Consider the following 11,557-nt stretch of genomic DNA (forward strand, 5'->3'; position numbering starts at 1 on the left):
GGGCCGATTCAAGTCCCTCCCCCTCCCCGCCCCATCACCTCCTTTGCCCAGTATGGTATGAATAGATTTACAGGAGGAGGCTGAGCTTTGGGGGGGTGAGATCTCCAATAAAGGACAAGCCAGGGGCACGTGGAGGTTCAACGCAATTCATTTCAAAAAGAACCACATTGGTCCGATCACAGATGCGAGAGACTCCCCATAATTTATGAGGAGAACAGACGGCCAACTTCTGCAACTCCCTAGCAGAGTCCATGCAGGAGAAGGGGCCACTGAGTTTCGATCCAGTTTATGTGGGAAAACTGGATCGCTGCAGCAGGGAACACATAAAACCCTAAATGAGCTATACAGCCATCAGGATGGCTTTGCGCCAGCGTTTACCCCCAAGAATGTGGCCCCTGGACACACTGGTGTGTGGCTCACACCACAGCCCAGGTGTACAGAGCTGCATCCATGTCCAGCTTGGGTTGAGGGAGGGGCAGCTGCACCTGTGGAATTGTGGCCTGTCCCACACGCTCTTTAAAGAAAAAGCGGCCCTGCAAAAGCGGCAGGAGGCGAGAACAGAGAGAGATACTCTAAATCTACCTGGCAGCCACTTTTTTTCTGGAAGGGATGCTGTGCCTTCATCGGGGGCCACAGGTGAGTGGTCGAGAACACCCTTGGGATACAGAAAACCCAGAGGTTTAACCCCCCCCCCCCCCAGGTAAAGCAGGGGTGAGCAACTCACAGCCCTCTGGATGTTTTGGCCTACAACTCCCATTCATTCTGCTGGCTAGGGCTAAGGAGAGTTCATAACCCAAAATTTCTGGGGAACCACAAATTGCCCACCCTTGACAAAAAGCAGGGGTGGGCATCATGTGGCCTGCCTGCTCTTTTTCAACCCCCCCTAAACCCAGCCTGCTACAAAATACTTTCCCCCTCCCCCATTGTTGCCAGGGTTTTAAACATGTTAAAAAAACACAGCTATTTTTACCATACTGTCCAGTGGGAAATTTGGTGGCATGGCACACAGGGGGCCCCCCGTGGCCCATATAAGCTGCTCACCCCTGATGTGAAGGATTCACGGGTAAGAAAGACCCTTGCCTGGAGAGCCAACATTAGTCAGTGTACTGGGGGAGGAGCAACTTGTGGCCTTCCAGATGCTGTTGGACTCGTATCAGCCCCAGTTGGGGGTCAGAGAAGATGGGAGGTGTAGTCCAATAGCTTCTGGAGCATTGCTATTTCCTTATCCCTGGATGGGCCAATGGATAGAAATACAATTCCCCTCAATACTAGGCAGCATCCTAGAAAGGCAGAGATTGCAGGGGGCAGCTGTGGTTATTAAAGGTGCAATCCTATGCATGTTTAGACAGGAAAAAGGCCTCCAACTTCCCAACATGCCCCAGCCAGGATTGTGCTCTCAGTGAACTAAAGATGAAACTGCACATTCCAACCTGGCTTTTTAAATCGCCTTTGGGCCCCTGTGAAAGTCGGCCCCAAATCCAACCTCCGGTGGTTCATACACACTGAAATGGAGGAAAGTTAACCAAATATTGTAGTTTGCTTGACGGTCCGTAGCTCTGTGGCAGGCATAATCCTGCCCGTTTTGCTGTGGGGAATTCCTGAATTGCACAACCCTCTGCTAGCATGTCCTGTCTATTGAAATTCTGGGCATTTCCGTATTGGAAAAGTGCAGTGCCAAGCAAAAAATAATAATTCACACTTTTGCGACACCCGATGGCAGTAGAGGCTGCTGGCTCCCATGTCAGTGGGGCAGTGAATCCGCTCCAGGTTTCATTCAGAACTCTAAAAGAGCTCTCCAAGGTGCTCAGCTTGGATCACTCCTTTAGAGTTCTGACTGAAACCCGGAGCGGATTCACCACCCCGCTGACATGGGAGCCAGCAGCCTCCGCTGCCCAAAGGATGTTGGATGTGTCCTTCTTGAATGGCACAAGAGAAAAGGCCTGTAGCAGAATTAGGATTTCGATGACTGGGGGGAGGGGAGGGTTTGCCAGAACACCAAAGCCCCTAAGCCCCTTTCCCCAATCCATTGCCTTTCACATGTGTTGGACGACACCTCCGGCACCTCTCCAATTATTCAGTAGCTGCAGAAACAACAGATTCTGCTAGGATGCTGGGTCTTGTAGTCCAACACACCTGGAGGATGCCAAGGTTGGCAAAGGCTGGTGCCTTCATTTTCAGCTTAAGGCTAACATGAAACACATGGAACATCTATTCTCCTTTGGTAAAATACTGAGGAACAAGATTGACAACATGGTAAGCCACGGTGGTTAAGCATTTTGAGCTAAACTTCATGGCTTAGCGTGTCGTGTGATCCATGACTTAGCACGTCACACGAACCATTCCTAACCGTAGTGGTTGCATAACCACAAGTTAAACAGGCTGACTAAACATTCACTGCCAAAGGGTTAGCAAACTAACCATGGCTTAGCGTTTTGTCTGAAGAGGCGCAATATATTTTTAATCCAAACAGCATGGCAAGACTTTCGAAGTTACATCCCCCACTTTGAGTATTTTCATCTTTAAAAAAATACCTGATGAAACAAAAACAAAAAATACCTGAATAACTTGACTCATTGGAATCTTTACTACCGTATTCTAATCGGGTCATAAATAATTTGCTGCTCTTCCACAGCGCTCAGGAAGTCTACTTCCTGGATAATTCCTCAGAAGAGGGCTTCATTCCCTGAAGCCCCTGGCTTGGATCCAGATTTATGCTACACAGAGAATCAGGAGGCCCTGCTGAATGGGTCGAACTGGGCGCAGGGGAGGGGGCAGGATGACCAAAACAATAGGGGGAAGGACCTTCCGCGAATGGAACCCTTCTTCATCCAGCAGGCAAATCCTGGCTCCAATCCCCTGTTTCCAGTTTCCAGGATGCAGCAAAGGGGAAAGCTGGAAGGAAGGGAGAAGATGCCGCTGAGAATGTAAAGACTTCCTTTCCGTCACCACCAAGTAACTACAACCACATTACCAAGATTAAGAGTCAAGGGCTTCCCGATGGCCAAAGGGCTGAGTGCCCAGTTGAGCCCCTGCACCTCTTATTCTACAAATAATGCACTAGCCCAACCTCAACCAAGTCAAAAGGCCCTTCTCTCTCTCTTCCTTCCCTCAATGTTTTTTTTTCCACTTGTTAGGCTGGGTTTGTTTTTTCAAAAAGGTCTCATTCCGTATGTGCATGATTCCATTTGTGAAGGAGCCCACTGAATAACTTCCTTTCAGACTAGACAGTCCCGGAGACCTGTCTGTCTCCCAGACTCCTCCCTGGCTTTCCGAAGAACCCAGACGGTCCCTTCTTTGCCCTGCTTTTAACTCATGCAGGATCCACTCCCAGTCCCCAGCAATCCCGGTCGCCTAGACGTCTCTCCCCAGCGCAAATCTCCAACAGAGCTTCTTTGTATTCATGCATTTATTCATCCATTCATAAGGGAAAAAACTCTTGCAAGAAACACTCTAAACAAATATTCGATCAGCGGTCAGATCAGAGCAAATCAATTCAGAGTTCTGACTCACCCAGTTTTTCCTCTTGTTTCATATTATAAGTATTTATGTATATAACTATTATGTGTATTATATATATATATATATATATATATATATATATTTCATACCGACTTTCAACCATAATTTCCCAGGGCGGTTTACCAAAACACAGCAGGCGAGCTCTCGCCCCCGCCCCCCCACCGCCGCGCGACCCCTAGAGAACCCAGGCGTCCTAGTTCCCTTCCCCCAGCCTGGGTTTTCATTAACGAGCCTCATTTCCTTGCCCGGAAAAATCCACGCGTTCTCGCTCTTCGCTTTTCCTGCTTTAACTTGCTGGGCTCCACCCACCCATCCCCATCCCCATCCCCCCTTCCTTTTCCAGATCAAAGGATGGGACCTAGGAATCCTGGCCCCCGGCCCACCAATCCCGGCCTCGCGGATCTGCGTGGGCGTCCCTCGTAGCGCGCTGGGGAAAGTCTTCGGCGCTGAGTCACACGCGGAGAGGCCGGCAGCGGCGGCAGCAGCGGCAGCAGCGGCGACTCAATCGCTCCCTCTTCCAGATCAGCGATGCTTGTCTGCGGAGCCGTGCTGGGGCTTCTCGCCCTATTCCTCGGGGGCGCCCGGGGAGAGCCAATCCCAGGTAAACGGGGCTCCGGAAGCGGCGCGACGAGTTAGCGCGCGATCCTATGCTGACGGGAATGCTGGGAATTGTAGGACTTTTCTCTCTCTAAACCTGCATAGGATTGGACTTCTTGTCTTTTTCTTCTTCTTTTTTCTTGCCCTAGTAGATATTGTGCCCCTAATAGCCGGCAGATTCTTACCCCACCCCACCCACACACGATGCCGCAATGGGGAGGCTGCACCTGTTGAGTTTCTGCCCGCGGCTGGCCCTTTGAAGGTTCATGAGGGGGAGAGAGAAAGGTCCCAACAACTTTGGGGAGGTAGAGAGGAACGAGTTTGAAAAACGGAACGAGAAAGAGCCGGAGAGTGCGAGGGAATGAATGAACGAACAGGGATTGTCACTGCTCTTCTTGGGATGTAACTTATGGAACCGTTAGACGTGTGGGGCTAGGTTGGAATGGGCAGTTGTTAGCTGTGTAGGTCCCAGGGAAGCTGAAATAGGAAACAGGCTAGGTTTGCACATGAAATCGCCCAGAAAGGGAGACCAGATGGTTTAGCTTCTGGGACAAGTATGTAAGCTTTCGAGTTACACAGAATTCCAATGGAGATTCCATGTATACAGACATCACAGCGTTTCCTTGCATTAGAGACGGCATTCCGTGTGTAAGTACTGGAGTAGGCTTGTCACGGGCTTTTAGATGAGCTCCAGTACCTCTGTAGCTGACTGCCAGGCAGAACTTAAACAGGTTAAGCTTTTTTCAATCTTGGCTCCATCCGTAAGGGGGGGGAGAAGGGCAGAACCTGTTGCACGCTTACCTGTCGCACAGCAGTTAACCGCACATCGGAGTCCCCACTTGGCCATGAGGTACACTGGCTATGCCAGTCACTGACCGTCAGCCCAACTTACCTCACAGGGTTGTTGTGAGGATAAAGTGGAGAGGAGGGTCACCTACATCGCCTTGGGCTCCTTGGAGAACAGGCGGGATATAAACGTGACAAACAAATGAAAGAAATTCTGTATATTTAGGAAGGAGGAAGTACAGTTTTAACCTCACAACTGTAGAGGCACAGGAGCCCAGCTAAAAGACGGCGGCAATCCTACTCTAGGGACTCTCTCAGCTGATTTCACTCTTGTTTATTTCTACAAAAGAGAAGTGCTAGGGGAAATGGTGGGTGGGGCGTAGCTCAAACCCGCCTGGAAGCAAAGGCAATCTGTACATGCCTAGAGGCGCTATCTGTGATTTCACGTGTTTCTGGGCCAAGGATTAAGCCCCGCCCCCAGCGCGCGAGCAAGGGCAGAAGCCGATTGTGTCAGGAGTTGGAGTTTCCCATAAAAACAGAGAGCCACGCCCCCTCGGCCGATGCCGCTTCCCCATTGGCTTCATGGGGTGGGGGGGTTAAACTCTTTTATTCCCGCAAGTGGAGCTGGAGGCTGGTTGCTCCGATTTCGGTGGGGCCGTGAACCCATTCTGGGTTTCAGTCAGAACCAGACAGAATTCTAAACGAGCTGTCCAAGGTCCTGAACCCCACTCCCAAAATGGGTTCAGCACCTTGGTTAGTGCCTTTAGCGTTCTGGCTGGTTCTGAGAGAAACTCAAAATAGATTCACGGCTCCACCGAAATCGGAGCCACCAGCCTACACTGGTTGGAGAGCAGGATATCAAAAGTCGGGGGGTGGGGGGAGAAAAACCTGACGCCCGCGTCATACGACCCGCAGAGTGACTCACCCGTCCGCCCCACTTTCCCCGCGCCAGGTCCGGGCACGGCGCCATCTGTCCGCTTACTTACTTGCACGGGGACATATTTTATCAATGAAGTCACTTGAAAGTGCAGGGACGTGGGGGAGGGGCCCCTCTCCTTCCCTTCCCCCCCCCCACTAATCCACGTGATGCCCCTCGGACCTGACCCCCGATGCTCTCCCCCCTCTGCTGAAGACCGGTTCGGGTTTCGGGGTGAAACACGACACCCCCTCCTCCCACTGACGTTACCGCTCTGGAAATAGCCCCTGGTGTCATGGGGCGGGGGTCGCCTGGCCGGCCTACGTGCGGGGGTCTCTCATTTATGGGTCTCTCGCCCCCCACCTACACGCTCTTCTTTTTCATTCAGCTGTTCATCTTCTTCCTGCGTCAGCTTGCGAGTGTCTGTTTATTCTTTTGCCTTTCCTTCTGATTTTCATTCCTTTCTTCTTCTTCTTCTTCTTCTTCTTCTTCTTCTTCTTCTTCTTCTTCTTCTTCTTCTTCTTCTTCTTCTTCTTCTTCTTCTTCTTCAGGGTTTCTCTCCTGCTCTGTCTTTTTTTCTTTTTCTTTTTGCTTCTCTCCCTCTCCTTGGACAAAATCCAATGAAAACCCTACCTAGAGCAGACCTATTGAAATAAATGTACTTTAACTTAAGGCCCATTCATTTCAATGGGATTACTCTAAATTGGACTTAGGTTGGATTTTGCCTATTATTATTATCACCATCATCTACAGCTGGCTCCCCCTCTGAAACTCAAAAGTAGACTCAGTTGGTTTCAAGGGCCTTATAGGCCCCTTCTAACTCTATTATTCTATTATTCTTTTCAAGATCAGCAGGCTTAGGGAATCTCTGGCAGGACCTTCATATAATGATGATGATGATGATAATATTCATTTCTATACCACCCAATGTTCAAAGCTCTCTGCATGGTTCACACACAAAAATTACAAACCACAACATTATACAACATTACATTATAATAAATGTAATAGTCTAAAATTTGAGTGCACAAAATTTAAAAGTATTTAAACAGCAAAAAACAATTCTAGTAAGCAATTTCCATAACAGACCATCTAGCTGACATCAGTGCCCCATCGTATTTCATTAAATGCCTGGGAGTTGAGGATGTTCCTGTGATTTGTATACACGTTAATACTGCCATTGTCCAGAGATCTGCTTTCCCCCAACCTGTTGCCCGCGTCCTGATGGGTTGGACTACAACTCCCAACCCATCAGGAGCTGGGCACCTGGTTAAGGAAGATTGGTCTATATGCAGCTACTGCTTGGCGCCTGACTCCTCTTTTTCTCTCCCAACAGCCACCGTGTGCCCAGGAGGGCAGTCCTGGAGTCCAGACCTGGAGAAATGCATGGATTGCTCCGTGTGTCAGCGTCAGAACAAGAATGACTTCTGCTCCACCTGTGAGTGGCCGGCATCCGAGCCTGACCCACTGTCCCAGGCCTGGGGGAGACCTGCGGCCATCGCAAGGCTGCCAGACTCCAGCTCAGACATGCAGGGAGCAGGAGACCCAACAACGTCAGGAAGGCCACGGGTTCCCAGGCCCCTGCACAATGGATTGTGGCCTGCCCCCCGGGTTGCTTCCTCATGGTGGCCTCTGTTGGCCTCCTGTCAGTGAGAAATTTGGGAGAAGGGAAGAGTGCTTTGTTGGGGAAACCAGGCTTGGTTGTTCTTCACCATTGGGTCCCTCTGGCTGAAAGACCAGATCCTGTGGGAAGGATGATTCAATCATTCCCTCTATATTTGATGCTCAGGCGCTGAGCATTGTTGCTTAGATAGCTAAAATGCCCCCCCCCCTCCGCTCACAAGAGAGAGGTATTGGCAGGTTGGGGGGGAACACCAAGGTTTGCAGAAGGGGAGGGAACTCTATACTGGACCTGTGTTAATGTATTGGATCCCTTTTAATCTGTTACGTTTTTTAAAACAATTAACATGTTTTTTTTAATTTTTTACTGTAGGTTTAATTCTATTTAACTTTTGTAATTTATATTTATATGTTTTGATTATACATCTTTTATTCTTTTAAATCGCCTTGAATCCCAGTACTGGGGAAAAGGCGGGATATAAATATAAAATGATGATGATGATGATGATGTAGTGGGAGCCCCCCCCCCTAGAAACAGCCCAGAGGGAGGGGGATGTAATGCAGTGGCTGAACAGGGAGCACTCCACGCCAGTAGAGGCTGGTGGCTCCAATGTCAACATAAATCTGTTATGGTTTCAGTCAGAACTCTAAAGGAGCCACCTTCAATGGCTCCTTTAGAGTTCTGACTGAAACTGAAGCGGTTTCACCACCCCACTGACATCGGAGCCCCCAGCCTCCACTGCTCCACGCCGCAACAATTTTTTGCAGCATCTCCCACTTGTAAGGATTTATTTATTTATTACATTTTTGCCCCTCCTTTCTTCAAGGCTGGGTTACACAGGGGCCTTCCCTCATTATCCTCTCAGGGCTGAAAGACAGCGATAGGCCCATGGTCTCACCCACTGCTCTTTGTGGTTGAGTAGTGATTTGAACCCAGGTCTCTGTACTCCTAACACCGTAGCCACTGCACCACGCTGCTTTCAGTGTTCTGGCCCTATATGGCGGATGAGTACATAAAGCTCAGATGAATTTGGAGAGGGGAGGAACAAATATCAACTATACATTAAGAAAATCTCCATTTATAAATTATAAAACGTATTTTCTTTTTCGTTCTGGGTGATTCTCTTTTCTCCCTGCTCACATACACACCCAATTTGTGACGTGTGAGCTGAACGTTTGCCCCTAAATGTCAATTCTGCAACTTGAAAAGAGAATTGACTGTCCCAAGTTCAAAAGTGGACATTGCAAGTTTTTTTAAATAATCATAATAAAAAAAATCTTGTTTTTGTTTTTTTGTTTTTTTGCACAATTCCATTCCACTTCTAGTGGCTGGTCAACCCGTCTGTCTTGTGGGATATCGGATTGGCAGGAAGGAGAAATGGTTTTTGAGGAATGGATGTTGTGGAAGTCTGCTTCAGATTAAGTGGCTAGCTGGGGAGGTGGAAAAGAAAGAGGAGGAGGAGGTTTGGGATCAGATCTTTGGGGACGCCCTGCTGAATTTAACCCATTCCTCTCCCCCTTTCTTTTGTAGGCGGAGACCCCCAGCTCCCAGATAGATTCAGTACGTGGCTTTTAGTGGGAGCGACCTTGGGGGCTGTAGTTCTAGCCAGCATCATCGGAGGCATAATCATCTACGCCCGCTGCCGTCGGCGGGAAAAATTCACCAGTAAGTGCTCCCTCTTCATTATTTAATCCTAGCTCTTTGTTGCTGGGAGTATCTCGACAGTAGAGTCCCCCCCCCCATCCCCTTCCCATGTATATAAACTCACAACTGTCTCTTTTCTCTCAATTTCCAGCCCCAATTGAAGAGACTGGAGGCCATTCAGCTCAGGAATCGCTGATACACTGAAGGTGAGAACCCATGCTCCCCATCTCAGTTCATAGTGGCAGAGTTAGGCAGGTGCCTCAACAGTTTTGGCTGTGCACAAAATAGCAGCGAACTGTTATTTAATTTATTGTCCTTGTATTTTTACAGCTAGGATCGGGGAGAGACGATTATGGGATTTTCTGTGTTGGGTGTCAAAATAACTTGACCAGTCTTGGGTACTATCCAGCTTGGCATCATTCACTTAAAAATAACGTTCCAAGTTTCTAGCCCTCAACAGTTGTCGGGAAAAGCTTGGTAACATCTCCAAGCCTTCCCTCCATTCCAATACCAACCAAAAATATGGTGTGTTTTTATTCCCCAGAATCCATTTGCAGAAGCTAAATATACTCGCAGGAGCATTTATTTCATTGGCATCTGATTCTGCAAGAGGGATTCTTCTTTTGCCATTGCATATGCTCACTCCTAAAACAATGAAGGCAGGAAACAGATTTCAATCCTATACGTACTTAACTGGGACTAAGCCCTGTTGAACTCCATAGGTTTGAAATGCATAGGATTGCCCTGTGCATCTCAAACCCTTCCTGGTTATTGCTTCTCAGCCCTTGTCCTCTTTTTCCTCCAACAAGCTCAGGGCAGAATAAATGGTACCACCCCTTCTTCTAACCTGACAACACCCCTGAGAGGTAGGCTATCATAAAAGATCATGACTGGCTCAGGCTCATCTAGTAAGCTTTCAAGCTGAGCAGAGATTTGAATCTTAATCCTCCCTCCTCTACAGCCAACACTCTAACCCAACTGCCCCCAACCTTGTGCCCTCTAGGTGCGTTTGACTACAACTCCCATCATCCCAGCCAGCATGGCTAAAAGAAGCTGTAGTCCAATACAACTGGAGGGCACCAGATTGGCTGAGAGGCTGCTCTAATCACTGTACCACGCTGTCCTTCCACCTCTTTGGCACTCCCATGTTCACGTTCTTATTTTTTTTCTCTCCCTCCCCTGCAGATCTTTTTGTCAACATTTCAAATGCGAGCAACCGAGAGGAGAGAAGTTCAACCTTTCATTACCTCTGATTTTTCCTGAAGATGCCAGGAGGACATTTTCCTCTGCCCTGAGATTCCGGACCGCCACGCTCTTTTTTGGCACACGTGCACACCTAATTTAGGAAACAATATTTGGCGTGAAGTCTACCACACTCTTCACCTTGTATACATTTCAGGAAGAAAAACACACACACACAACACAAGTGTTGGTGGTCCCTTTTGTAAAGGCACATCAGCTCCTCCCTAACTTTTTTTTAGTATTAGGGGAGGAGCGAAAGGGGTCTCTTTAATCCCCCAGGGTCTAATGCCCCATATTGGGGTGACTTATTTTCATACTGGGGTACAGCTGTGAGAAAATGTTGCAACTCCAAATTTCCTCCTGCTGGGAGGCCACTCCTACGAGGAAGGCCACAGCGCCAACGGCGTCGTTTCCCTGTCTGCAGCAGTCGAGGGCAAATATGAATGTGATTTTTAGATTATCTGTATATACAAGAGATAATATTGGGTGCTAAAGCTCTCCGGGAGAGGAGCAGGGACTAGCCTCTTGAACAATATTTTCATGTCAGTGGCTGGGCCACACGATGAAAAATGGGCAAGTAGCCACAAGTAGGATCTACACTAACAGCAATTCGTCCCTCTTCCTGTTCCCCTTCCTGTGGTGCTCAACTGTTTGAGAGACAACTATTTATGTATCTTCTGCTCTAACAAGCTGATTTTAATTTTATGGGTGTGATTTTTTTCTTCTTCTTCCAGGCACGGGAGGGGGGGGAGGGGGGAATAAAACCAAGCCTATCGCTTCTCAAACCAGAGTTTGTGGATTAAAATAAAATAAAATAAAAAGTAATTCTTAATGAAACAAAAGGGTGTTTTCTTTTGGTAGCAGAGTGTCACAGCCTATGTTTCATTTGTCAATTTCAGTAGCAGTATTTAGACAGGTTTTTTTTTTTAATTTCTTTAAACTCCCATCATATTTAGCCAGCAGGACCAATGGTCAGGAATGCTAGGAGTTGTAGCCCAAAACATCTGGAGGGCACCAGGTTGGGGAAGGCTGTTCCAGGTGATCTTCCATCCAAGCAGCGCTCAAAGCTTCAGCAGTAGGGCCACATTCAGCCCATTCTATAATTCTGTTCATTCCCCACCCTGCCGCTTCCACTATTTTTGGAAAACCTTTTGTTTTCTATCCTTCCGTACATTTACTGCACATGTCTACTTAGAGGTAAGTCCCATTGGAACTTACTCAATGGAACTTAC

General features: G+C 48.3%; 1 protein-coding gene across 2 annotated transcripts; it reads left to right on the plus strand.

Annotated features, from left to right (window-relative positions):
• Positions 1-3,998: 3,998 nt before the first annotated feature.
• Positions 3,999-11,136, plus strand: TNFRSF12A (TNF receptor superfamily member 12A). 2 transcript variants are annotated; one of them, XM_063137430.1, is made up of 5 exons: positions 3,999-4,120; positions 7,155-7,256; positions 8,970-9,104; positions 9,235-9,288; positions 10,265-11,136. In XM_063137430.1, the coding sequence occupies exons 1-4, from the start codon at positions 4,048-4,050 to the stop codon at positions 9,285-9,287; spliced, it is 363 nt and encodes a 120-aa protein (XP_062993500.1). In that variant the 5' UTR covers positions 3,999-4,047; the 3' UTR covers position 9,288; positions 10,265-11,136. The 2 variants fall into 2 exon arrangements, with proteins under 2 accessions (XP_062993500.1, XP_062993498.1); XM_063137428.1 differs by having other exon boundaries at positions 9,235-9,289; positions 10,269-11,135.
• The last annotated feature ends 421 nt before the right edge of the window (positions 11,137-11,557 follow it).

The sequence above is a fragment of the Elgaria multicarinata genome, chromosome 11 (assembly GCF_023053635.1).
Source record: "Elgaria multicarinata webbii isolate HBS135686 ecotype San Diego chromosome 11, rElgMul1.1.pri, whole genome shotgun sequence".
NCBI lineage: Eukaryota > Metazoa > Chordata > Lepidosauria > Squamata > Anguidae > Elgaria > Elgaria multicarinata.